Consider the following 24,817-nt stretch of genomic DNA (forward strand, 5'->3'; position numbering starts at 1 on the left):
AACTCGGTGAGGTGAAATGTGAGTAGAATATGATTTCGATTCGTGCATGATCTAAGATACAATGTGAGGCAGACCTATTTGAGGTCAAGATGTCCGATAAAGCTGCGCGACTGATAAACTTCAGTTTTGGAGATGAGGGGCTTCAACTCGCTAGCCAGAGCTGCGAGCTTGGGCTCGAACGACTTGTAGTCGTCCTGAGTTTTGGTTCTAAATAGTGTATTGTTAGATCATATTGTCTTCTAGATAGAGCAGCGGGTTCGAGGATCGAGGCACTTACCGGATCCACAGAGTGGCCAGTTCAGGAACAACTATTGCCTTCAGCACGAGAGCACTCTGCACGCCCTCGACGGATTTGGTAGACTCGGAGAACTTGTTGAGAGCGTCCAGGATCTTGGTCTGGTCTGCGGGATCCTTCGCCCAGAAGTGGTGCACGGCGACATGGCTGGTGACCGAGTCCTTATCCTTATCGTCTGGCTTTTTCAGGTAACCGCCGTACTGATCATAGTGATAGAGATCGTAATCCGGAGATCCAAGGCCTTGCACGCTTTTGAGCAGCAGGTCATCATCGACAAGCTTCATCTCGCGCTTGAAGATATCTGTCGAGACATGGCCGAGGAAGAAACCCGCGGCGTGGGTGTAGCCCTCGAGACCCCAGATCGAGTCAGGGTCCCCGTTGAGGTCCTGACCCCAGTAGTAGGAGTCGCCGAGGGACTCGGTAGCAGAGACACCGCAGAGGGCATCAAGTCGTTTCTCCCACTACAGATCGTTAGCCGGGTCTCTGAGGAGGGTGAGGAGGACACTCACGAAAGGCAGTGCGCCCTTTCGACTGATGACGTGCGCGACGACGAAGAACTTCGGAGCGGTCATTGCGGTGAGGTTATAGATGAAGCAGCAGCATCCTGGAGGAGATCAGGCAGGACCCTGGGTTCTTGTACTGAAAGTCGCTGGCCGGGCTCGGAGAGAATTCGGGAGGATCTGTCGCGGACCTGAGTGCGGGGCGCGGGGCTCCCGCCGGGGAATGAACTCGGTGAATGAGATCATAGAACTTTAAGTTGATCGATAATGTATTATGTCATGCCCTACATTATGTTTTGACATACAAACCGCTCAGGCTGCTAAATACTTTTCAATCTGCTGCACCAAACCGGCGCATTCTTCGTAGTCTGTCCTGAACACGCTCCAAATATCCCCAAGTTTCCTAATGCATCGTAAATAGAGATCGAGATCGTTCCTGGCCAGAGCTTGTTCTTCTCTGTTAATCCTGACGTTCTCTCTCACCCGCTGAGTTCCAATACCGCCTGTAATCTCTGCTGCATCGCTCAAAGATATCTCAGCACCGTCAGTCAAACCAGTCCTATCGATCTTCCCAAGTATTTGGCCTATACTAGGCAGCTGGATTCCGTCCAGCACAATCTTGGAAGCAATCACCGGTAGGCACAGTCCCAGACTGTAAGCCACGAACGGAGACATGCTCAAGAACGCTACATCCTCACGTCCTCCGCCCTTGCATTCGATCAAGACGTTTACCATTTCGCAAATAGAGGTCGCAGCGTCTAGCATCACCTCGAAGCTTTTCATCGCCTCTGCGTTAGACGCTGCCGCATGAACTCGAGCGATCGGATTCTCTTCGTATACTTTTCCCCTCCCGTGGATACCCTCGTGAACCACAAATACCAGTCTTTCACGAGCGCGCGAACGATGGAGAATAATAAGAATTGAATATAGCACCATATTTGTGGAAAATAGAGACATATGTATCCGTGTCGGTCCGGTCCGGTAGTCGTAGATTTTGTATAGCAGTTCTCGTACGCGATGCTCTGTGTCCTCAACAAACTCGGGCGTCAGGTTCTGCATCCGAGAAACAGTTTCTGCCAATATCCTCCCAGCTGCCAAACGAAAGCACGAAGAGTTGAAACGCCATCTTGTTTTGATCACGCCAAGTCGTGATGCGCTGTCGATCACGAACGGACCGATATCTGAAAATACGCACTGTTCGAATTCTTCGTACAGAAACGTATCGCCGTTCCAATCGCGCATATGGTCTTCATAAGTCACTTCACAGCACGGAGGGCACACTCTACTTGGGAACTCAGGAAGAGTTCGCGGTGAGTACCAAATAGTCGAAACGAGAAGACGCAGTTCCCACATCATGAAATGAAGCCTTCTGCACGACTCCTTCTCCAGCTCGGTTGGAAACAGCTGTGATATTGTGTGCATATTCGGACAGTTCGGATTCGACCATTCTTCGCGAAGCTCGATAAACCTGCCCTGTGCGTCCACTTCCGAGTCAATAAGATCAAGCCTGTACGTTTCGCTGATCGACGAAGCAAAGGTAAGCATCTGATTCGCACGGGATTGATGATCATCGTATATAGCAGAGATAGCTAGCAGAAGAGCGGTTTGAAGTTTAGAGACAGGATTCTCAACAGCTGGAAGCCACTTCTCTGCCCGTGATACCCAGTACATCGGGTCAGTCTGGTACTGCTGTATAATCGACAACAGCGATGCCTGATTCGGATACTCTTTACTGATGAACCGACAGGACACCGAAAACATAGCATGCAGTAAAGCAGCATCGTGCTCAAACTCAACTGTGTCAAGCAAAAAGCTCTTTGGAACCATAAACGAATGTCCCGGATGGTAGCAGTTGTAGTACGCATCGATGAGGAACATGATAACCGGCACTCCGGGCAAATCAACGGCGCTAAATGCTGAATCGCTCCCGCGCAGTGAGGTCGATATCGAGTTTATCTTCCTCGGATAAGGCCTTGCCACCGAGTGATCAGAGTACGGCTCATGACTGTTGAAGAAATCGCGCGATGGCTGTTGCCGGTTGGCGTTTTGCTGAGATTGACGGCTGCTTACTCCTCGAATCTCGTTGATCTGCTGCTGGAGAGATGCTAGGGTGCTCTGGATAGATGTAAGAGCCTCAGTCAACGATTGGCTATCGAGAGACTGTGAAGTGTCTTGGGATGCTGTCGTTGACACGGGGAGAGACTGTTGGAGAGCCTGGGTTTCCAGTGCGGTTCGTTGATGCGAATCGCCTTCGGACTGGCGTGCGGACGGGCCATTGGTCCATGTCTGAGCTGGTGCAGTGGGATGTGATGTCGGTGAAGCTGACCGACTCAGAGACTCAGCATCTGCACTCCGATACGGATTGTTATTCTGCGACTCGACCGTGCCCCGCCGCTTCCGTTTTCCGCCGCGATGCGAAGGCACAAAGACGCACGGAATCGAAAGCGCGCGACAGTTGTGGCAGTCCTGGGCTCCGTCGCACTTGATCTTGCGCTCGCGGCACGCCAGGCAGGCTCGCAACGAAACAGCTCGGACTCGATGATTTTCCCTCCCAACTTCGTGGGTACTCATGATTCGGAGAAGGCCGCGCGCACGCTACGGCCCGCGGGAACAATGGTAGTGTGGAGAACCTCGGGTTGTGTTTTTCCGCAATCGCAATAAACGTGTCTGTATGAGCTATTCGAGCTATATGAGGTGTATCGAGGTTGTCGTTATATGTCACAACATATGATATCGTAAAATAGTAGTCTTCAGCCTATCGAGCGAGTGTTCAGTTGATATTAAAGAAGAAGCCCACCGAGCACGGACAAACTTTCGTGAACCTGTTTTCCGAGAACCAAAAAGTCTACTGTGATCAGAGCTGATCGGGTTATTCTCATATACTTCTTCAAATATGCTCCGTTCTCCTCGACTCCTCATTTCAACTTCTCGAGCGAACCAAGCAGTCGAATAAATAGTTTATTATAATCTTATTCAGAACAAAGAAAATAGTAAAAAAATGTAGACAAAAAAAATAAAAAATTTCCGACCAGGGAGAGGATTGAACTCTCGATCTTACGATTAACAGTCGTACGCCTTAACCAGCTTGGCCACCCAGTCATTTGTTGACGAAAACAATATCATTTACCATCATAAGCTACTAAATGTTTGTAGAGATCTGTGTTTTATTATGTGGTTCTCCCCTGTGCGCTTTCTTCAGGCAATAGATGATGAACTGGTTGGGGAGAGCGCGTCCTTCATTCATCACAGATAGGTTCTACTGATTATTTTACGATTCCGAATTTCTAATCTCTCATTACTAATTTATCTCATTTTCAACTGATTTATTTGTTGGGTAAATTTGGTGGTTCGAATGTTTGGAGTCATGATCCGGAAACTGTGTAAAATACATAGAAGAGACAAATTCTTGGTAAAACCCTAAGATTCTAGCTGTTCGATCCGTCGTTGATAAACCGGTGCTGTTCGTGACTATATTCCCATAATCAGGACATAATAACAGTAATTAATTGTACTTTATAACATCAAAAAAGCTCTAGAGGGAATTGCGAGAATTGCGGGTGCCCGAGCGAGCCGATGACATCAGGCCGGATTAGATCGAGCGTCGCGCATTGACAGGCAAGTCAGAGCCGGTGAGGCGAGCATGAATTGATTGCCCCACCCTCTATTCTCCTCCTCCTCCTCCTCTCTTCCCTTTCGCCACTCTTTCCTTTTTTTGAAATTCGATCTATCTTTTTCATACGAATTATTTCCTGGTTTTTACTGGTACTTTGTGTAATTCGTATATACAGTATCGCAACAACGCTACTCAAATCATACTGATCTTATCGAGCTATCAATGGCCTCCACCGAACAAACCGAGAGCGAGTCCCTCGGCATCCTGAAGATTGATCCTTGGCTTGAACCCTTCAAAGGAGACTTGGTTACTCGCCACAAGACTGCCACTGATCTGCTTGAGCAACTGGAGCAAAATGAAGGAGGAATCATCAAGTTTTCAGAGGTAAGCCATGTGCCGATTGCTTGAGCCTGTGTTTAATCTATATTCGGTACTGACAGCACCCTTAAACAGGGATACAATTACTATGGCTTTCAAATCCAGGACAACAACGATATAGTCTATCGTGAGTGGGCACCTAATGCGACAATGGTGCATCTTATTGGTGACTTCAACAACTGGGATCGTGGTGCGCACGAGATGGTCAAGAACCAGTACGGAGTCTTTGAGATCACCCTTCCTGCCGTCAACGGCCAGCCTGCAATTCCGCACAACAGTCGCGTGAAAATTGCGCTCAATCTGCCAGGCGGTGGATATGTCGATCGCATTCCAGCGTGGATCCGGCGGGTGACGCAAGATCTGGCAGTCTCGCCCGTGTACGACGCGGTGTTTTGGAACCCCCCGCAGAAATACGAATGGAAGCATGACGATGTGACCCGGGCAGCCAGACACCCCGAGTCTGCGCGAATTTACGAGGCGCATGTCGGAATCTCCACGAGCGAGTTGCGCGTTGGTACTTATAATGAGTTTACACGAGACACTCTCCCCCGAATTCACAAGCTGGGATACAACGTTATTCAATTGATGGCGATCATGGAGCACGCCTACTATGCAAGTTTTGGATATCAGGTCACTTCATTTTTTGCGGTGTCTTCGCGATACGGAACTCCCGAAGAACTGAAGCATTTGATTGATGAAGCGCATAAGCTTGGTATTACGGTCTTGCTTGATGTGGTGCACTCGCACGCGTGCAAGAACGTGCTTGACGGACTGAACATGTTTGACGGAACCGACTATCAGTATTTCCATGGCGGGCCCAAGGGTGTGCACTCTCTTTGGGACTCGAGATTGTTCAATTATGGAAAGTATGAGGTTCTTCGATTCCTGTTGTCGAACTTGAGATTCTTCATTGAGGAATACCACTTTGATGGATTCCGATTCGACGGCGTGACATCTATGCTGTACACGCATCACGGTATTGGTGCAGGGTTCTCAGGAGGATATCATGAGTATTTTGGAGATGACAAAGTTGACAAGGATGCTATAAATTACCTGATTGTGGCAAACTACATGCTGCACAAGCTGGATCCAAATATCATTACGATTGCCGAGGATGTCTCGGGAATGCCAGGACTGTGCGTTGGTTTTGACCTCGGCGGTGTCGGATTTGATTACCGATTGGCTATGGCATTGCCGGATATGTGGATCAAGCTGCTGAAGGAAGTCAAGGACGATGACTGGGAGATGGGAAAGATCGTGCACGAGCTGACTAACCGACGGTACAAGGAGAAGACGGTTGCCTATGCGGAGAGCCATGACCAGGCTTTAGTAGGAGACAAAACTTTGGCATTCTGGATGATGGACAAGGAGATGTACACGAACATGTCATTGATTAGTGAGTTGACGCCGGTCGTTGATCGGGGCATGGCGCTGCACAAGATGATCAGGCTTATTACGCACACGCTCGGCGGAGAGGCGTACTTAAACTTTGAAGGTAATGAGTTTGGTCATCCCGAATGGCTCGATTTTCCTCGCGATGGGAACGGGAACTCGTTCTGGTACGCGAGGAGACAGTGGAACGTGCTCGATGACGAGTTGCTGAGATACAAGTTTTTGAACGAGTTTGATGGAGCGATGCAGCATACGGAGGAAAAGTACGGGTGGCTGCATTCAGATCCGGCGTATGTTTCCCTAAAGCACGAAGGCGACAAGATGATTTCGTTTGAGCGAGCTGGACTTTTGTTTGTATTCAACTTCAACCCGAGCCAGTCGTTTGTCGACTATCGCATCGGTGTGCAGGTTGCGGGCGAGTATAGGATTGTGCTCGACAGCGATGAGGAGCGGTTTGGCGGACATGCACGTATCGATCACGAAAAGTCGCAGTTTTTCACAACGCCCTTGGCGTGGAACGATCGGGACAACTTTATACAAGTCTACAGTGAGTTGCTCGGATTTTCTCCTTTTGTTATTCTAGTTCTTTTGGCTGACATATGACATTTATTCGTCACAGTTCCCGCTAGAGTGGCGCTAGTGCTGGCGAAGGTGGGCTGATAAGGAACGAAAAGTGAGAGAATCAGAGAGGTGTCAGAATTGAAGACGAAAAGAGCATAGAGAAAACTACCAGATTTTGTGAGGACGAGCCGCTGACTAAGGACGCGGGGGGGGGGGGCTTGGAGCCATACCCGTGCCCATAGTGTGAGTTGAATAGTGTGCAGCCGACCCGAGGACGTCTGTGCAGCCCACGCGGATGCAAGAAGACGCAGCAGGACGCAGCATGAAGCAGCTCTGGGTGCAGCTCTGGGTGCAGCTCTGGACGCAGCCCCGGGTGCAGCACCGATTTTATGGACCAATAGAGGGGCACGGCTTGCAAGCTTTCGCGGACAAAGACGATATTAGCCGTAAATGTTCGCCGTTGGATCCGCGGAGTGGGTAAGCTGCATAACGGACGCCGGAATTCGTCGTTATATAGCAATCAGAAGGGAAGAGGGTGAGGTACTGCGGATATCGTTAAATTCGTTTTTTCGTATTGTTTCTCTTCACTTATTTGTTTTCGGTTCTTCTTTTTTGCTTTGCAGTCTCGCCACGCCCGCTATTTTTCTCTTTTCTCTTTCATGTCACTTTCTAGATCAACTATCCTTCTCTTTCATTTTCAACTAGGAGCAGTTCGTGTTCCTCATTAAAGACGGAACATGTGCGGTACTTTCCTTCTGCTCTCTCGTCTTCGTACCGGAAAACCCTGTGGCCTGTCTAGCGAGCTTATGCGGCTCGTCTAAAACCTTGTACACCGTAATTTGAACCATGTACCTTCTTCTCCAAATTGGTGGGATTTTCAGGGTACTTAGCCAGTCGTGCAGCAGCGGCCTGTTCTATAGATTTAACAGATCTCCTGAGTATTGTACAGGGCTTTATATATGTTCTAAGGTTGTTGATGAACACTAGAGGGCAGGAGCGCAGAAAGGAATGTCCGAACACGGAAATTATGGTTCAGCGTCTGCAGTCTGCACGCAGAGAGCGAGAATCAAATAAAACCCGGAATTTTGCGGCGTTGAGCCTCTGGTCGTAGCCGTATTCTGTCAACGCCGAAGGCGGATGGACCTCTTCAAGCCAGCCGTGCGCAGCTGATGATGGCTATAACTATAACTGAGCCTGCCCTCGCGTCTGTGCCTGCGCCGTCTCTCCAGCGACCCCGCCGTGCTCTTTTCTTGCTCTCCTCACTATGGCTCGCCCTCTTACTCTGAGGTCTACGACCGTGCTGGCCGTCATGGTCCTCGTTGCCTGTCTGTGGTACTTCACTGGCGTGTACACTATACAGTCTTGGACACTGGCCAAAGACTACGCCTGTGGGCCCTCAGAGAACCAACAGAAATCTGAGAGCAGCGAGACCATCAGCAGCAGCAACTTTGTCGACAAGGAAGCAGACAATACAGACGTCGTTACAGCATACGAAAAATTGGCTGCAAAGTGCGAGGACCCTTATCGTTTGCCTGGCTACCTTTACCTGCCAGAATTAGAGGAGGATTACAGAGAGACACGGTGGATACCGTTTCGCGATACATTTCACGAACTACCGGCGCTAGCAGGGACAGTCTACCCGCCGGAGAACAACGACACAGAAGCGATGCTACTCGCAAATAACGAGATAGGCTCCGAATTCTTTGACGCAGCACCGACGTCATGGATGAAGAGGCTCGTAATATACCACAACATTTCAAACAAAGTCGAGCAGGCGAAACGGCTCGAGAAGCCGCTCATTCTCTCCACCCGCGAGCGAGAGATAATGAGACAGATGAAGTGGGTCAACAATCGGCGCGTGCTCTACGTCGGCGACTCAGTAGACCGGATACCGATTCTCTCGCTGTGTGAGGAGCTAGGGCTTGAAATGGTCAGCGACGGAGGCCCCGTTCATGGCAAACGGCAGACGACGGTGTACTGCCATGTCCCGAGCATCAATTTCACAGTGGTTCAGTGGCACGTTCCGGGGATGCTGACTTTCAGGCCAGACTGGTGGTGGGAGAAAGAAATGTCAATTGTGGCGTTCGAGGAGCGGTTCGAGGAGATCTATTTGAAGTACTCGCTTCCGTTGGCGATCAATCCTGCGGGAAAAGCGCCTGATTTGGTGTTCGTGCAGACTGGGTTGTGGGACGAGCGAGCGATTCGATATGCCGAATATTTTGCGGGAGAGCTAGATGGTGAAGAGACTCCAAATGCAAACAGGACTAGAATACCGTGGAGTCTCACAACGCAGCTGACATGGACTCAGCTACGGTTTATCAACGTCCGTTTTCAAAAACTGGTGCATAAGCTACAGGATATGTTTGGCGAGGAAACGCCGATTATGTATCGGTCATTAACCATGAGAAAAGACAGCAAGCTAGCTGATCTGCCAGTCATATCGATTGATCGCATGCACCGGTCGATGGCCAAGCATCTAAACTTGGAGGTCTTTGACTGGGGTCGTCTGATTTACGGGCATTCAAACTACTTCAAGGATCAGATGCATGTCCTTAGCGGGCCACTGACGTGGTTGTGGAACGATATGATGCTTGGCTATTTGTTCCGGGCAGCTGGAGGAGTCGAGGAACAGGGAAAGATTGTGCAGTGGCCTGAGATTGGAACAGCAAAGAGCTGGAACACGGGCGAGAACTGGAACAGGTGTCATCGCTATCTGACGGGAAATGACAATCGCTGATAGCATAATCGATGGATAAATAATTAATTGCGCATTTGAAGCTGAAGACCACTTTGTGAACGTGTAATATAGACTATTCAATCAGATACTTGCTTACTACACACTAACAGTGTGCGGACAACATCGATCAGATTTCTTGTTGCAGTAAAGTGATTCTTATCGGTCACGTGCTGTTCGGACCCACCCAAACCTACAATCGGTTAAAGTTGGACGTGGCCGTTTAGTTCATGTACGCTTTCACCGGCTGCGTGCCGCAGTAGCGAGCGAGATGGCTGCTCCTGTTCAGCCGTGCCTCAACAGGTTTCTCAGAGCCGGTGTCTACGATTTCAGGATGATTGCGTTGTGGTTGTCTGTGGTGTTAAGAAACTGTTCGTGCAGCGCTTGGAATTACCATAGCTCTCAGCGCCTGACGGTGCTGCACCACCCAGAGTGGCTAATTGCTGCATCCACGTATTTTCCAGATCACTATGCCGGAATGCATCGACTTGCAGCCCTCCGTACTATTAAGTGGTGCCTGTGCTGTCTTGCTCTTGTTTCTAGAGGCTGTCATGCGCAGTCGTGCGTTCTGTCCCTTCCCTCCTTTCTGTCCTCTGTCTGTCTCCTACTCTGTTCCCACTCTCGCAACACAGCAGCTCTACAACACCAATGGCTGCCCTTCGTCGGAAATTCAGATCACGCAGGCGCAGGGTAGTTATAGCTGCACTTGCGCTTGGTCTGTATATCTTCTTCGCCTTCACTCATGCTTCTATTGCCGACAACGTCCCATCGCCGCTTGTCCAGGCACTCACACCCCCGCCGCGTATCCACTTGACCGCCCGCCACAAGATATACGAGTGGCTTGATAATCTCAATTCAACTGTTGCTCAATCACTTGTCAGACGGATCGATGAGTTTTCTTTACCGTCGTGGAAGTTCCTGCCCGAGCAGTATCAGTCTCTGCTGCAGTTGTCGTCGTCTAGATCAGGCGGCGAGGACACGGAATACGAACCTGCCCCTAGCATTGAGGTCAAGCCTGGCTGTAGCGACCCTTACAAAACCGCAGGGTGGCTTTTTACTTCGGCTGAAGACCACACTCTAACTCGATGGATCCCATTCTATTCAGAATTCCACGATCTGCCGGAGCATCCACTTGCTGCTTACCCCAGAGTCGAAGGGCAAGACGATAGATCACTGCTTAACGACAAGCGCGTTGACCCTGCAATTATGGCCCTTGCGCCTCCGCCTTGGACGAAAATGTTTCATAATTTCTATCTTATTCTCAGGGGTATCAACTATCGCGAGTCGCACCCTGAAGAAGCTCGCGAGCTGACTGACGAGGAGAAGGAGATCATGAGCCAGATGGGATGGGTTCGTGATCGGACCGTGTTATTAGTCGGCGACTCTATTGATCGCAATATGATTACCTATTTCTGCAGCGAGCTAAATCTTGAGTTTCAAAACTACGGGGGTCCGGTGCACGGGACGAGGCAGACGACCGCGTCATGCCACGTACCGTTCGTTAACTTCACGATCGTGCAATGGCATGTCGCGGGTATGTTCACTAGCCGACCGGAGTGGTGGTGGGAAGATCATATGAATGTTGTCCCATTCGAAGAGCGATTCGCCAAGATTTTCGAAAAGTATTCGTTGGCGTCTACGATCAGCAGGTATTCGGGTCACGGCCCCGACCTTGTTCTGTTCCAGTCTGGATCCTGGGACGAGCGAGGGTTCAGAGAGGCAGCGCATTACGAAGCGCAAAAAGAGGTTCCATTCGAAGAGCGTGTGTCTGCGCCCTCAGTTTCTTCCGGACAACTCTCGATGTCGCAGCTGCGGTTCATAAACTCGCGGATGCAGAAACTGGTGCAAAAGCTCCGCAGTATGTTTAGCGACGACACACCGCTGATGTACCGCTCTCTCAGTTTCCGACGCGACGGGAAAAAATCTGATCTCGCGCTTCTATCTATCGATCGTATGCACAGGTCGATGGTGCAGCATTTGGGAATCGAGGTGTTTGACTGGAGTCTGATGTCGTATGGGTTCACAGAAGAGTTCAAGGACTCGCTGCATTTCAGAAAGGGAGCGTTATCGTGGCTCTGGTCGGATATGCTGCTGCATTATCTTTTCAGAGCGGCTGGGGGTATTGAGGACCGGGGCAAGATCATAAAGTCGCCGCCTCTGCCTATGACGACGGAGAAGGAGAAGTCGAGTGCGCGGACAAAGTACTGGGATAGATGTCATAATTACCTTGTTGGGCAAGATAACCGATGAAAATGATGCTATCAGAGCATGATGATATCAGAGAAGCGTTCAGTTTGAGATGTAGCATGCATTATATGAAATCTAACATGAATAAAGTAGTTCTTGACAAATCGACAAGAGAAATTATGTATCAAAACTCAAAAATAGAACCAAAAACTCTTGAAACAAAGGCGCCTTCGGTCCGGTATTAATTAGATGTAAGTGTATAAACTAAGAACCACAATCATAGCGATAGTTCAAAAGAAAACAAAAAAAGACAAAACAAAACTCCACAATTCTGTACGAAAATCGAAGAAAAGTACTTGAGAAACAGAACAAAAAAGTAGCTCTAGACTACAGACATGCAATTCATCAATGCGGTATATATCTATATATGACAGCCATATACAATCTCCAAAAACAGCGTGCTAATTACACAAATCTAGAAAAACCGCATAGATTCGTCCGACGAAGCCGGATGGAACCCCGGAATATTGAAAAAGTCGTCGCCGTTAAATCTGCTCGACATTGAAGAGGACGCCTGGTTGTTGCTTCCAGAGGTATGGTTATTGTTGTTAGTGTCGTGGTTGTTGGTGTTGCTGCCGGACGTGGACGGTGCGATGGCGGTGATGCTTGAGTTGGTGTCGTTGGGGTCGTCGAATTGGAGGTTTGGGATCCAGATGTCTGCTTCAATGTCGTCAAGCATTAGCGCCTGGTCCAGGAAACTTGTTGGGTTCGGTAGATCGGAAAACATTTCGAGAAACTGGGTTTCTAGAGACGGGGTCGGTGCATCTAGAGAAGTAGACGCGGGAACAGAGATCGTTGGTGCCTGTGTCGAAGGTGTAGAGGTATCACCAGGAGTTTGTCGATAAATCGAAGGCGGATCATTATTCGCGCCTGATGGCGACGGGATCTGGTTCGTATACGAAACAGACGGCTCAGCGAACGATACACCACTCTTGGCACCCTTTGTCTCTTTCCTCTTTTTTGAATTTGCAGCATTACCCCTCGTTTTGAAATTATGTGCAACCGGAGCAGGAGCTGCTTCCTCAGTCTGCCGATCAGCCAGATTTTCTTCTAACTTTCTGAAAACACTGCGCGCCATGCCACCCATTGCTTCAGCGACCCACCATGTCTTGGACAAGTCATCAAGCACCGCGCAGCTCTCGTGCCATCCCTCAATCGCTTCCGGCGAGGGAAATAGTCGTAGATATACCGTCAAAGTCAAAGAAACTGCATACGGAACAGCAGGGAGCGGCGGTAGCGCAGGGACTGTTTTGACAATGTAGAGAATTTGCCGGGTAGAGTGCAAGAGCATTGCCGCGTTTGCCTCTGGTGATTCGGGGGCACGTTTGTGGGCAAGAATGCAGGCTGCGTGGCGTAGAAGGTGCAGAAGCGCGGCAATAGGAGAGTCATCGCTGTCGCCGTATGTGACTTCAAAGTCAACCTCGGGAGGTAAAGTAGATCCCATAGGGCGATACATCGCAATGACGCTGTCCAGCAGCTTACAGACTTCATACAGTTTTGGGAGCCAGCCTTCTTCATCTTCTCGCAGACCAGAAACTCCGACATCGTCGAGTCGGGAAATTACAGGCCGCGCAGAGACGCATGCCGAGATGCGATCAAGACACCAGAGACACCACCAAAGCCTACGCATAGGTGCCTGGTCGGGATGCGATCGCCTCTCGTGATGTATTCCAAGAAAATGAGCGTAGTGGAATGCTTTCTCAAGATCGGAGCATGATTTCTCAAGGCCGTCTGAGCCTTCAGAGTGCAAAGAAAGAAGAGCAAGGACGCGTACGACGGTGAGTTTGTCGCGCTCGATTTCGGCAAACATAAGAGCTCGGATCTTGGTTGCGGTCAGAGAGGCAAAGTAGCGCGGCGATCGAGACTGCAGATATTTGCGAGCTGAAGGGTGACGGCACGCAGAAAGTAGTACTGCATGAAGAAGAAGGGTCGGACATTCGTCTCTGGCGTGCATTTTCAGAAATGCGGTTTTGTCGAGCAGGGGAAGGAGCGGGTGTAGGAACTTGAAGTAGGTGTGAATCAAGCCTTCACGGTCGCGCTTCGGCGGTAGATCGAAGGCATGGAGGGAGTCAAGATATGTGAGCAAGTGCTTGTTGAGCGGCTGGTGGATAGATGCGCCTTTGACCCATACGCCTATCTCATCTTTTTCCACATTTCTGAGAGTGAGAATCACAGAGGCGGGGTCGAGATCGCCGATGAAGCGCGTCGATCCGACTGCGGTGGGTTCGGTGGGAACTCTGGAGCTTGTGTCAGAGTCGAAAGTTGTATCTGTGGGTATAGTGGAACCGCCCGCGGTGGTAGAAGTAGTGGGATCAGTTGCCACTGATGCGGAGAAGGAGGAGTTGGCACCAGTGAGTTTCGATTTCTTGGTTGGCCGCGCTGTCATATGCTCGTGAGCAGCCGGAGTAGCAATGGTGTCTTCAAATACCGCTGCTGTAGAAGACGCCACAGGAGCGGCAGCGGCAGCGGCCGTGGCAGCTGCTGACGCTGCAGGAGACGAGGCGGACTTGCCCTTGTAGTTGGGAGCAGATGACCTGATCTGGGACGGAGGAGACCCGAAAGGGAGATTGAGAGCAGCCAAGGAGGAGGATAGATGCGGGTCATTGTCTGAGTGGTTAGGCGCAAATGGGGAGAGTTGAGGGGAGCGTAGAGATATGGAGGGGTCTAGTCCGGCGGATATGGTCGTGGCGAGTGGATCAGTGGAGGATGTAGTGACGGTGGTGGAGAGCTGGGGTCGGGAGGGCTTTAGGATTGAGTAGTGAGAAGAAGATGCTGATCTTGGAGTCTCTGCAGAGTGAGAGCGAACGAGAGGTGGACGGACGGGGGTCACGTCGGTTTTTATCGACGCGCTGGTCTGCTCAACGTCGTCGTCGTCGTCGTCCAGATCGTCATTTCTTGCAGCGGCCGCGACGAGACTTCAGAATGGTTAGCAGGAAATATGTATAGCGAAGAAGAGACTTATACAAACCTGCAAGAGATTCCAGCTTTTGTGCAGGGAGCGCAGCGCTCGTGGTTCTTGAAGGGAGCCTCGCATCGTTTCTAAGAAGGATGTGGTCAGCGCGTGGTGGGTCCAAGAGATGAGAGCGAAGGAGATCGTACCCGTCTGCGTTTGCACTGCTCGCAGGCCTTGTGTGCTCTTCTGCGTTTGCGGTAGCTGTCGTCATTCGCCGGGAAGACAAACATAGAGGAGGAGTGGGTGAGCTGGGGGGAGGAGGAGCGGTGGGGAGGAGAAAAGGCGAGGAAGAAGCTGCTGCTTTGTTCTCCGCACCGCCGCCCAGCGCAAACTATCGTGAACTTTTACTTTGTGAATTACTCAACCAGACTCCACCGCGAAGGGCAGCTGTGACTCGGTCTGCAGACTGGATTATGCGCTTTTCTGATTATTCTATTCACTACAGCAGTCTTTTGAATATCTTTTTGTAATTCTAAACCGATCATCGTGCGGTGGTCTGCTGGCCAATCAGCATGTCATTGCTGCACAGCTTATGCCGCGCCTGCCTTTTTTTTGCCACGCACGCGGTTACTTGCTTTGCCTGTCAGCTGTTTACCACTACGCACACGACACGTAGTTCAGACAACTTCGTCCGCAGTGCTGCTCTTCTCCTCTCTCTGACTCACCCACCCGCCTCTTTGTTGTCACTGTTGAGCTGGCATCTTCTAAGCCGTCGCTCGTCAGCCGGTCTCGCCCTGGCGTTAGCTCTGTTTTTACCCTCTGCCCTGTGCGCTCTTTAGGCTCTTTACTCTCCGCCGACCACCGGCTCCCGCTGGACCCTGTAGAGCCTATTATCAGACCTGTTTTCTTCTCATTTCTATTTATTGACAATTTTCTATCACTATTCTATATACAATATTTATTCAGACAACACCATTTACTCAAACGTCTTTGCAGGCGCGTCCGCAGCCAATGGCTCAGGCAGCTCCATCTCATATCCGAAATGCTTCAATCCCTCCTTCAACTTCGCGTCGATGATCAGATACCCCACATTCTTGGTCTCGTTCATAAACGTAAGCACGTTCTTCCCACGCATGTTCTCTTGCTTGGTGAGCTTGCACTTGCCCTTCAACATGTCGTAAAAGCACTCCTTCAGCTCAACCAGCAAAGTCTCGGTATCGGCACTGTCAGTGACATGGCCAGCGGCAGTCGTGATCCTTGTTCCGGAAAGCTCGGCGTTCTTCTTCTGGACATACTCCAGCATAAAATCAAGCGACTTGCCAAAATCGGCCATGTTCGAGGTCTCAATCATGTAGATTGGCACCTTCTCGTACACGGAGTCACCCGAGAAGAACACCTTCTCCTCCTCATCGTAGAGCGCGATCTCGTCCGGCGTGTGGCCCGGGGTAAGCAAAGCCTCGATCTTGAGATCAATTCCCTTGTACACCAACTTCTCGTTCTGCTCGAGCCAATGGTGGACCTCGAACTTGGGCGTTGGCATCGACACCGCGCAGCAGAGCGAGTTGCAGCCGAGATCCTTGAGAACGTACTCCTGCGAGTTTCCAGACACAAAGATGTCAGCTTCGGGGAACTCAAACATTCCGCCGATATGATCGTAGTGCGTATGCGTGATGAAAATCAGATACTGCTTCTTTTCTCCGTCGGCCGTCAACAGACGACCCTCGGCCGCAAGGTGCTTCTCGATAAAGCTCCGGATCGACTTCTCAGTCACGGTGGTGTCCTTGGCAAAGTCGGGACCGCTGCCGGTGTCGACAATCAAAAGAAGTGTGGGGTACACCTTGACGTAGATGAACGGCTCGTCGCCCATCTTGTCGTTCTGCATGATTCTGTAGATGGTAGAGTTGAGCTTCGTCCATGTGAAGCAGCTAGTTTCTTCGGCCATTGTTGCGTTATGCTAATTGTCTTGTGGAGTCGCGAAGATGAACAGTTTAGCGGTGAGTCAAGTACTGAGTCAATTGCGCTAGCTCTGAGTCGGTAAGAGTCGGGGAGGTTTAAGAGGAGGAGGTGTTTACGTGGGCCCGATAAGGATATTTAATCCTCGTCGTCGTTATCGCGGGTCCTCAAGCCTCCGTGTGTGCGGCGGTTATCGGCTTCCTATTCTCGACACCTTCCTAATACAAGTAGCATAATGGTCTATATTTCTATCTATCAAATCAAACAAATACTCTCGTATTTACGACTAACGTCTCAACCTCTTCTTAATCGATCCAAACACATCAATCTTCGCAATCCTCAAGAAATAGTAAACAATAAACGCAGCAAACACATTAAACACCAAATACACGCACAAGAACCCAATGTCGCGCCATCTATGGCTGAACTTGACATTGATCGTCGACAAGTAGTCGTCGCCGGTCGTGTACTGACAGTACTGGCACAGCGAAGTTGCGTTCGGGTTGTTGATGTATCCGCCTGACGTTGTCAGGAAATCAGCCGCGTACTGATAACATGTCTGTCCGTCGGGCGGGTTGAACACATTGAACTCGTCATCTCCGCAGCGGACTTCGACGTCGTGAAGAACGTTTCCCAGCATAGACTCAAGGAAGTACGTCAACGGCGAGATGCGGTACATGAATTTCCAGAAGTGAGGGATAGCAGAGTATGGCTGGAAGATACCGGCGAACGAGAGAATGAAGCACATCAGTAGACCGGTGATGATGTTGGCGGTCGCGGCGTCCGGGGAGAGCGTCGTGATTAGTAGACCAAAAGTTGTGTAGTAAATCGGGAAGATCAAGCCGTACACAAAATATTGGTATCCTAAATAAAGTTAGCTCATATTCCTCCTATTAAATGTGCAATCGAACTAACCTGCATATGTGGTTGCTCGGTGGAAATGGATCGGGAAATAATAGCAGCAGTAGTAAACAGTCGACAACACGATATTGTACGGCAATTCCGCAATGATAGTCGCGCTCAGCAACGCCATCCAATGGTATGTATTCGACGCACTCTCGCGAACTTCATACAGCTCCCGCAATAGAATCACTCGAGGCTGCATCTGGTTCATCATCGGGACTGACACCATAATTGCCAAAAACACACCGAAGAGCAAATTCTGAATACCGAGAACAGTGTGGTTCGCGTTCCAGAATGAGAAACCAACAAAGAGACCTGACGAAATCATCAGGATCGTCTTGGCGACAATGTAGTTCGGGTCGCGCCAGTACTGCAGAAACATGCGTCCAGTGACATACTTGAGCTGCATCCACGGACTAGCCGCGTATCGACGACTGAGCTCCTTGCTGACTTCCATCGCTGGCTTCTGTCGCAACTCAGCATGCATATCCTCAATCTCCTTCGTCAACGTGGCGTACTCGGGTGATGCCGTCCAGATCTCGTGCCAATCGCGATTCACGCTCGCGGTCGCGCCCGCTCCGATACAGTTGAGGATGTACTCGGCCGGGTTCTCGTCCTCGCCGCACTTAGGCGCGCCATTAGCTTCAAAGTAATTGACAAGCGTGCTCGAGCTTTTGCCAATCGGGCCAAAGTAAACTGTTTTTCCGCCCCGCTTCAAAAGAAGGAGCTTATCGAATTGTTCAAAGAGAGTGGCAGAAGGCTGGTGGATCGTGCAGAGGATCGATTGACCTGCGTCTGCGAGACGGCGAAGCAATTGGACAATAGCCCATGCGGATTGTGAATCAAGACCTGATGTAGGCTCGTCCAAAAACATCAGCAACGAAGGCTTTGCTGCGAGCTCGACACCGATCGAGAGTTTCTTGCGCTGCTCAACGTTCAAGCCCTGGCCAAGAACACCGACGACGGCTTCAGCGTAGGGCTGCATCTCCAGCATCTCAATCACGCGCTCACAGTATTCGTATTTCTCAGCGAGAGGGACCGAAGACGGCTGACGCAACGCAGCAGAAAAACGAAGAGACTCGCGGACTGTGCACTCCGCAACGTGAAGATCCTGCTGCTGGACATATCCCGTCCGACGCTTGAAGTCTGCGCGGATGGGTTTTCCGTCAACGAGCATGTCGCCGCTGATAACGCCGACATTGATTCGCTGCGCAAGATTGTTGAGCAGTGTCGTCTTTCCGGCACCGGACTCGCCCATGAGCGCAGTTAGAGTTCCGGGCTTGGTGTAGCCTTGCACGTCGCAGAGAAGCTGGCGGTCTTCGCCGTTGGGCAAAGTTACAGTGTAATCCACATGTTGCCAGGAAAATATCTCAGTCATAGCCAAATCGTCTTGCTTGTTTTTGCCCTCCTGAGAAGAGTCACTGGAGGACTCGTTCTTGCTATTCGCGCTGCTGCTGTTGTCGGTAAGTCGGGCCTGCTTCTTTTCTTCATCGCCAGGCATATGGCCGCGTCTGAACACGAGCACGTCACCGACCATGCCTCTAGGTGAAGTAATCTCAGAACCGATAGCAGACAACACGAAAAACAAGATAAAGTACGCGAGAACGATTCCAAAGTTGCGCCAGGTATGCCCGAACGAGAAATTGAATTTTTCAGACAGGTAGTCATCGCCTAGCACGTAGTCCTTTGCAGTCTGACTTCCAGTCGCAGCGCAGACGCGGTAGTCGAGCGCCATATCCTCGTACTTTCCGCCCGAGGGAATCAGGTTTGCTGTGCAGTCCATTTTGCGCCCGTGCATCTCGTTCGAGATCAAGACCTCGAAACCAAATCTAAGCGGGTTCAGGTAGTTGAGCCAGCGGAACCAGACTTTCATCAATGGCACGGGGATCAGGTAGCCTGCGTAGATGAATGTGATCATGAGGCCCAGACCTGCGACTGCGTTCGCAGCTTCGAGCGTCGGAGAGAATGCGGCGATGGCTTGGAAGAACAGGGCGATACATGTGGTCGTAAGCTGGACAAACAGGAAGAAGATAAAGAACTGACTCGGCGTCTCATTAAACATCGGAATGAAGTAGAAGATCAATGAGAACGTGACGTAGTTGAAAAACCGGAGCGGCAGCGAGGTGATGAATGCAGAAATAGACTCCGCGGCAGGATGGTAGAACGCGAACCGCTTTTGCTTCTCGACAATCATGCGCTGCGGGTAGGTCATGGCCATTTCAGCCAGCGCGTTGACTGTAAAATACAAGATTGCAAAGTACATGCAGCCGCCGCGGGAGAACGCGCCATTGTAGGTTGGAGAGATGTTGTAGAACAGCGAGCCGACGATGAGAGACTGAGCAATTGAAGAGAATATGGTTGAAAAGACGTAGGCTTTATCTCCCTTTTGACGCTGGATGCCGCGGCGCATAAGAATCCGGAGCTGCATCCAAAAGGAAAGGGTGTAAGGAGAGCCCTTTCGTTTACCATGCAGAGGACGTTCTTGCGTAGAAGAGGCCATCATGTAATCGAGTTTCTCGGAAGGAGCCAACTCGGCGCGGTACTCGTCCATCTCGTTCAAGAGTCTCTTGTAGTCTGCAGACGCCTTCCAGTACGCGACAAACTCTTCAGGGGTGAACGGTACTTTTCCTTGCATGCCGTCCTTGACGGGAACCTGGGCGGGATCAGTCAAGGCAGTCAGGAACTCGGCTGTGGTCTGGCGAGGCGCGCAGACGTAGCCCATGTCTTCAAAGTACTTTCTTGCTTCACCCACGCGTCCAAAGTAAATCTGACGACCGGCGTAGATGACGGTGACTTTGTCAAACAGAGTATAGATGTTCTCTCCAGCCTGATAGATTGCCACAATAGCAGTAGTCTTGAGCAAGTTCGTCGTAGTCCGCAAGGTCTGCGCGTACTCGAGCGCAGTGGAAGCGTCAAGTCCCCGGGTTGAGTTATCCCAACTCACAAATCGCGCACCACCAGCCATGACCTCAGCCAGCGAGACGCGCTTCCGCTCGCCACCAGAGACGCCGCGGATGTAGTCGTTGCCGACGCGGGTGTTGTAGGTGTGTCGGAGACCGTAGACGGTTGCGAGGATGTCGCGGACATTGTTGACGTATTCTTGGCGGGAGACGTTGCCGGAGCGGACGCGGGGGGCTTTGATGTCAGCTGCAAAGGAGAGCGTTTCGTTGACGTTCAGGACGGGAAAGTGGATGTCCTCTGCGTAGTGTTAGTTTGCACATGTTCAAGAACTAGATGATATTCTGTTGGGGAGACATACGTTCGGGACTGAATAACAGATCTCCTTTGAAGCGGCCCTTCATTGTCTTTTGATCAATCCCATCGTAGGTGATTTCTCCAGAAACACCAGTGAAAGAATCGACTTCTCCCGCCATCACTCGAAGAAATGTAGAGCATCCAGAACCCGGGCGTCCGAGAACCTGTGTTCAAGTCTTAGCATTTTGTCGCATAAACTGAGTATACACAAAAAAGACTTACAAGAAGCATCTCGCCAGAGCGAACGACACCGTCGAATCCCTCGATTATGTTCCTGTACTTTTTATTCCTAGCCTCCTTGATCATCGACACGATATTCAACGGAGTCTTGAGCACCTCTCCGACTGTGAGCAGAGCTTTAGCACCCATGTCGATACCTTGGACCGTAAGATTTTGAAACAACGCGCCATGGCTGCGATGCTTGATACCGTCATCTTCGGCACGTTGCAGACTTCTTCGGAGAATACGTTCGAGATTGAAGTCGTCTTCGTCCAGCCCTTCGTCAGCGTGCGCGGCCGAGCGGGTGGAAAGCACGCGCGCGAGGTTCTCGAGCCGATCGAGGTCCTGGGCTACCTGGTGGATTTCCTGGCGTTCGCGGGCATATTGCTGCTCGACGTCGTTGAGTTCGAGATCGATCGAACTAGACGCGTCGGAGGACATTTTTGCTGGAAATCTTCGACCTCAGTCTGGCGAGGAGGGCGTTTGTGAGAAGGGGGAGGCATAGCGGTTATAATCACCGAAAGTCGAGTCTAGGTGATTAGATAGCATGGAAGGAGAGCATGTAAGCAGGGACGACGGAAGCCTTGTCGGAGCTCGGTCGGAAACGGAAGTTCGGTGAGAATACGCGATGGGAGGCAGCCCCTGGAGGCCATTGTCTTTGAATTTGTAAATGTGCAGCAACGGAGAGACGAGACAGCAGAGAGTACACAGACAAGATCTTGATTAGTTTTCGAGTATTTTTTTTTCCGTTTTCTTCACAGAAAGATACAGCCAGATAGTATTTTAGTATTTCTCAGTATGATTGCACAGCACAAGAAGATCTCAGATACCAAAGCAAAAGCAGGAAAGCACAAAAACTAGGACTTAAGTCGGACATAAGCGCACCGGGTGCTCGGTGTGCTTTAGCGACGACCGAAGGGACCCCGAGCGCCGCTGCTCCCGCTGCTGAGCCCTAAGAAAAGAGCACGGAGTACGTGGCCAGGAGATCAGTGGCATGTTGAGTATCGGATAGACTGCACAGAGAGGTGTTCGGCTACTCGGGTCTGCTGCTGGCTGGAGAGGGATGCTACGAATACCAAGTGCTCCAGGATATGTGAATATATGTACGCAAAGGTGAGCCTGCTCAACGAATATCGCAATTTCTATATAGAAACCCTACTGCTGCTAATGCACTCGCAACTACACAACACCCGGTCTCGCTATCCGTGTTGTGTCGTGATTTCTTGCCCGTCGGAAGAGGGGGCAGCAGCCATCGACCGTTGCCGGCCGCTCTGCCCGGAACATCGTTTTTACCTTAGCGATCCCGTCACACCTAGTAATCAGCACGTGACTTTCTACATTACATCATATATTACATAACAATGATAAGCCGCATTTGTCGGGGCTGATGGCGGTTGACTCCCGCGGACAGATTTGCCTGATTCGGTTTAGCGCCCTTTTTATCTCCCACTGCTCCAAACCGTGGACCGAGCGGGCTCCATCCTCTTCGCGCACTTTTTCTCTGTCTTTCTCACGAGTGCTGCTCTAGTTCGCTGCTCAATCGCCATCCTACAGAAAATAGACACCGAAATGGCCGAGGAAACCAGCTGCTTTTCGTGGAAGAAGCTCAACAGCTCGACGTACAGAGTGGTTCAGGACGACTCGCTCAAGGAGCTGCCGTTCATCTACATCAAGGTCTACCCGACCCTGCTCCTGCTCATCGACACCGGCTGCGGTCCTAACCACTGCCGCGACCCGACCGTGTCCGAGAAGTCGATCCGGAGCTACATCGAGAAGCACCTCGAGGCAGACGGCCGTCTGCTGACCGCCGACGGGCAGAAGAAGCAATGGCTCATCTTCATCACCCACACGCACTACGACCATATCGGCGGCATGTTTGAGTTCCCCGACGCGGACATCTTCATCTCTGGATACTCGAAAGAGTACATCCTCAAGGACCTTGGCTGCAACTCGCTCTGCTGCGTGTTCGGCATCCCGACGCCCAAGTTCGACGTCTACCACTGGCTCGAGCAGAAGGAGAAGCTCTCGTACAAGGGCATCGACCTCAAGCTCGAGTCGCTGCTCACGCCCGGCCACACTCCGGACGAGATCGCGCTCTACGACGAGGAGGAGCAGGTTCTGTTTGCCGGCGACTCGCTGTACGAGGAAATCCCCGTCTACATCATCGAGACCTCCGACATGCTCGACTTTAGCAAGTCGCTCGATCTCATGATCGAGTACGTGCAGGGCAAGAACAAAGAGCTCGAGGCCTCGGGCAAGCGCGTCATCACCTGCGCAGGACACATCACCGACGACGTTGATACCGAGAAACTGGCGCTCGAGATCAAGGAGTGCTTCTACGATACGCTCAAGGGCAAGAGCGTGCTCACAAAGCAGGAGACTATGCGTGGCAAGAACGTGCTCACGTACATGAACGCGACTAAGAATGTTGGATTCATGTGCATCGACACCAAGTTGATGGAGGGAATGAAGCACTTTGGCTTTGAGTGGGAGGTTCCCGCCCCGTTGCCTGCTGATGTTACCGTCAAGACATTCTAAGCACCTCCGAGAGTTTTAAATATAATCTGTACATTTGTAATAACAATAAAATAGTAAAAAAATCATAAACACAACAATCGTAGAGCAAACAGTCATTTACTCTACCCAAGTCATCTCCAAGAACGAGCCAGATAATATCACGAACCGGCGTCATATGATCAGGCTCGATCAATGGACTCTGCAAATATCCAGCTTTGCAGACAGTTATCATACCCCCTCGTCAATTCGTTTCGCCCTCCTCGGAAATCACAATATCAACCTTCCCGCTCGACGTAGACTCTGGCAGATCAGACAACGGCTTTCTAGGCAGCGCCGGCGGCGGCATCATTATCGACAGCGGCTGATCATCCTCTGCATCCGACGAGTCATTCTGCGCTGTCCCCGGCGCCGGCGGTGACGGTGGAGGAGACGCGTCGCCGTCATGGACCTTTTTAATTGCCACGGGCGCGTTGAGTGAGAGGTCTGAAACTCGTCGCTCGAGATTGTCCCGGGGAAGTTGCTGCTTGAGGTTGGATTGGTGGTGCGGATGGCTGTGATGGTGCGGATGTGGATGATGGCGTGCGGTAGCATGCGCCTGGCTTTGTGCCTTGCTGTTGGAGTTTTCAATCTTGAAAAACCAGTCGCGGTCTTCGTCGTATTGATAGACTGCCCAGTACACTCCGTAAGGCTTCGGCTCAAGCACCCACAGCGTATTCAGTGGCACGTCGAGATCGCCAATCGCCTGCCGACCAAGGTTCATAAAGTACGCGAGAAGCACACGCGCCACAACGCGGTGTCCGATAAGCAGCACATGATCGTGCATGCGCTCGACTTCAGTAATCACCGGTCGAAGCCTGTTAATCACATCGAGATAGCTCTCGCCGCCCACGCCGGGATATCGGTACCCGATCTTGTCAGCCATGCGAGCCTTGTATTCAGCCGGATACTTTTGACGGATCTCCTCATACGTCATGCCGTCGTAAGTACCCGAACCTAGCTCGTTCAGCATCCGCATCTGCTTGATATCGTACGTGTCTTCGTCGAACCCGCGCGCAGTCTCGATCGACCGCTGCAGCATACTCGTCCACACGCAGAAATGCGGCTCCACCGGCTCGCCCTTGGGCGTCGTCGGCTGCGAGGTCGAGCTCTTTGGCATGTTTTTCTCATGCGAGTAGCGCTCGAGTTGGCGAGCGCGGAACTCGTGCCGTTGGTGGTCGATGAACTTTGCGAGCGCGTTGGCGTACTTTCGGCCCTTTGGACTGAGCGACGCATCGCCGCCCAGCTTGCCGAGCACGTTGTCTTCGGACTCGCCGTGGCGCGTGATCCAGATCTGTCGTTCGGCGAGGTTGAAGTTGAG

At 51.1% G+C, this 24,817-nt stretch overlaps 10 protein-coding genes and 1 non-coding gene across 11 annotated transcripts; 5 read left to right on the top strand and 6 right to left on the bottom strand.

Moving 5' to 3' along the window:
* BZA70DRAFT_11994 (uncharacterized protein) lies at positions 1 to 1,048 on the bottom strand. The gene is made up of 3 exons (XM_064909492.1): positions 805 to 1,048; positions 278 to 756; positions 1 to 207 (listed from the first exon to the last, which is right to left on the bottom strand). Exons 1-3 carry the CDS (start codon positions 865 to 867, stop codon positions 75 to 77), a joined length of 675 nt encoding a protein of 224 aa, XP_064770410.1. The 5' UTR covers positions 868 to 1,048; the 3' UTR covers positions 1 to 74.
* BZA70DRAFT_11986 (uncharacterized protein) lies at positions 1,049 to 3,622 on the bottom strand. The gene has a single exon (XM_064909490.1). The coding sequence runs from the start codon at positions 3,364 to 3,366 to the stop codon at positions 1,108 to 1,110; it is 2,259 nt and encodes a 752-aa protein (XP_064770411.1). The 5' UTR covers positions 3,367 to 3,622; the 3' UTR covers positions 1,049 to 1,107.
* Positions 3,623 to 3,820: 198 nt separating this feature from the next.
* Positions 3,821 to 3,894, bottom strand: BZA70DRAFT_t21. Its single transcript has one exon. It is a non-coding gene; the product is annotated as a tRNA-Asn (tRNA).
* Positions 3,895 to 4,630: 736 nt separating this feature from the next.
* BZA70DRAFT_298197 (putative glycogen branching enzyme GbeA) lies at positions 4,631 to 6,838 on the top strand (the record flags this gene model as incomplete). The annotated part of the gene is made up of 3 exons (XM_064914594.1): positions 4,631 to 4,792; positions 4,862 to 6,725; positions 6,798 to 6,838. 3 exons carry the CDS (start codon positions 4,631 to 4,633, stop codon positions 6,836 to 6,838), a joined length of 2,067 nt encoding a protein of 688 aa, XP_064770412.1.
* An 885-nt stretch (positions 6,839 to 7,723) lies between these two features.
* BZA70DRAFT_12005 (uncharacterized protein) lies at positions 7,724 to 9,575 on the top strand. Its single transcript, XM_064909493.1, has one exon. It carries the CDS (start codon positions 8,004 to 8,006, stop codon positions 9,474 to 9,476), a length of 1,473 nt encoding a protein of 490 aa, XP_064770413.1. The 5' UTR covers positions 7,724 to 8,003; the 3' UTR covers positions 9,477 to 9,575.
* A 163-nt stretch (positions 9,576 to 9,738) lies between these two features.
* Positions 9,739 to 11,838, top strand: BZA70DRAFT_271141 (uncharacterized protein). The gene has a single exon (XM_064911432.1). It carries the CDS (start codon positions 10,122 to 10,124, stop codon positions 11,721 to 11,723), a length of 1,602 nt encoding a protein of 533 aa, XP_064770414.1. The 5' UTR covers positions 9,739 to 10,121; the 3' UTR covers positions 11,724 to 11,838.
* On the bottom strand, positions 11,839 to 15,031 carry BZA70DRAFT_271143 (uncharacterized protein). Its single transcript, XM_064911433.1, has 3 exons — positions 14,820 to 15,031; positions 14,689 to 14,759; positions 11,839 to 14,635 (listed from the first exon to the last, which is right to left on the bottom strand). Exons 1-3 carry the CDS (start codon positions 14,901 to 14,903, stop codon positions 12,136 to 12,138), a joined length of 2,655 nt encoding a protein of 884 aa, XP_064770415.1. The 5' UTR covers positions 14,904 to 15,031; the 3' UTR covers positions 11,839 to 12,135.
* Positions 15,032 to 15,035: 4 nt separating this feature from the next.
* On the top strand, positions 15,036 to 15,554 carry BZA70DRAFT_12053 (uncharacterized protein). Its single transcript, XM_064909499.1, has one exon. It carries the CDS (start codon positions 15,186 to 15,188, stop codon positions 15,450 to 15,452), a length of 267 nt encoding a protein of 88 aa, XP_064770416.1. The 5' UTR covers positions 15,036 to 15,185; the 3' UTR covers positions 15,453 to 15,554.
* Positions 15,555 to 15,589: 35 nt separating this feature from the next.
* On the bottom strand, positions 15,590 to 16,555 carry BZA70DRAFT_286743 (beta-lactamase-like protein; the record flags this gene model as incomplete). Its single annotated transcript, XM_064913894.1, has 1 exon — positions 15,590 to 16,555. The coding sequence occupies one exon, from the start codon at positions 16,553 to 16,555 to the stop codon at positions 15,590 to 15,592; it is 966 nt and encodes a 321-aa protein (XP_064770417.1).
* Positions 16,556 to 16,852: 297 nt separating this feature from the next.
* Positions 16,853 to 21,384, bottom strand: BZA70DRAFT_233205 (ABC-2 type transporter-domain-containing protein; the record flags this gene model as incomplete). The annotated part of the gene is made up of 4 exons (XM_064910253.1): positions 16,853 to 17,430; positions 17,482 to 20,667; positions 20,729 to 20,888; positions 20,947 to 21,384. 4 exons carry the CDS (start codon positions 21,382 to 21,384, stop codon positions 16,853 to 16,855), a joined length of 4,362 nt encoding a protein of 1,453 aa, XP_064770418.1.
* A 1,060-nt stretch (positions 21,385 to 22,444) lies between these two features.
* BZA70DRAFT_271148 (beta-lactamase-like protein) lies at positions 22,445 to 23,507 on the top strand. The gene has a single exon (XM_064911434.1). It carries the CDS (start codon positions 22,513 to 22,515, stop codon positions 23,479 to 23,481), a length of 969 nt encoding a protein of 322 aa, XP_064770419.1. The 5' UTR covers positions 22,445 to 22,512; the 3' UTR covers positions 23,482 to 23,507.
* The last annotated feature ends 1,310 nt before the right edge of the window (positions 23,508 to 24,817 follow it).

The sequence above is a fragment of the Myxozyma melibiosi genome (genome assembly GCF_037950935.1).
Source record: "Myxozyma melibiosi strain Phaff 52-87 chromosome Unknown BZA70scaffold_1, whole genome shotgun sequence".
NCBI classification, from domain to species: domain Eukaryota; kingdom Fungi; phylum Ascomycota; class Lipomycetes; order Lipomycetales; family Lipomycetaceae; genus Myxozyma; species Myxozyma melibiosi.

Bases quoted from the DNA above. Each gene is read 5' to 3' on its own strand.
- BZA70DRAFT_271141 (XM_064911432.1), top strand. From the start codon at position 10,122: ATGGCTGCCCTTCGTCGGAAATTCAGATCACGCAGGCGCAGGGTAGTT.
- BZA70DRAFT_12005 (XM_064909493.1), top strand. From the start codon at position 8,004: ATGGCTCGCCCTCTTACTCTGAGGTCTACGACCGTGCTGGCCGTCATG.
- BZA70DRAFT_12053 (XM_064909499.1), top strand. From the start codon at position 15,186: ATGTCATTGCTGCACAGCTTATGCCGCGCCTGCCTTTTTTTTGCCACG.
- BZA70DRAFT_271143 (XM_064911433.1), bottom strand. From the start codon at position 14,903: ATGTTTGTCTTCCCGGCGAATGACGACAGCTACCGCAAACGCAGAAGA. The intron at 14,760-14,819 runs GTACGATCTCCT...CATCCTTCTTAG, and splicing joins AGCAGTGCAAACGCAGACGG to AAACGATGCGAGGCTCCCTT. The intron at 14,636-14,688 runs GTTTGTATAAGT...ACCATTCTGAAG, and splicing joins AAAGCTGGAATCTCTTGCAG to TCTCGTCGCGGCCGCTGCAA.
- BZA70DRAFT_271148 (XM_064911434.1), top strand. From the start codon at position 22,513: ATGGCCGAGGAAACCAGCTGCTTTTCGTGGAAGAAGCTCAACAGCTCG.
- BZA70DRAFT_11994 (XM_064909492.1), bottom strand. From the start codon at position 867: ATGACCGCTCCGAAGTTCTTCGTCGTCGCGCACGTCATCAGTCGAAAG. The intron at 757-804 runs GTGAGTGTCCTC...AACGATCTGTAG, and splicing joins GAAAGGGCGCACTGCCTTTC to TGGGAGAAACGACTTGATGC. The intron at 208-277 runs GTAAGTGCCTCG...TACACTATTTAG, and splicing joins CTGGCCACTCTGTGGATCCG to AACCAAAACTCAGGACGACT.
- BZA70DRAFT_11986 (XM_064909490.1), bottom strand. From the start codon at position 3,366: ATGAGTACCCACGAAGTTGGGAGGGAAAATCATCGAGTCCGAGCTGTT.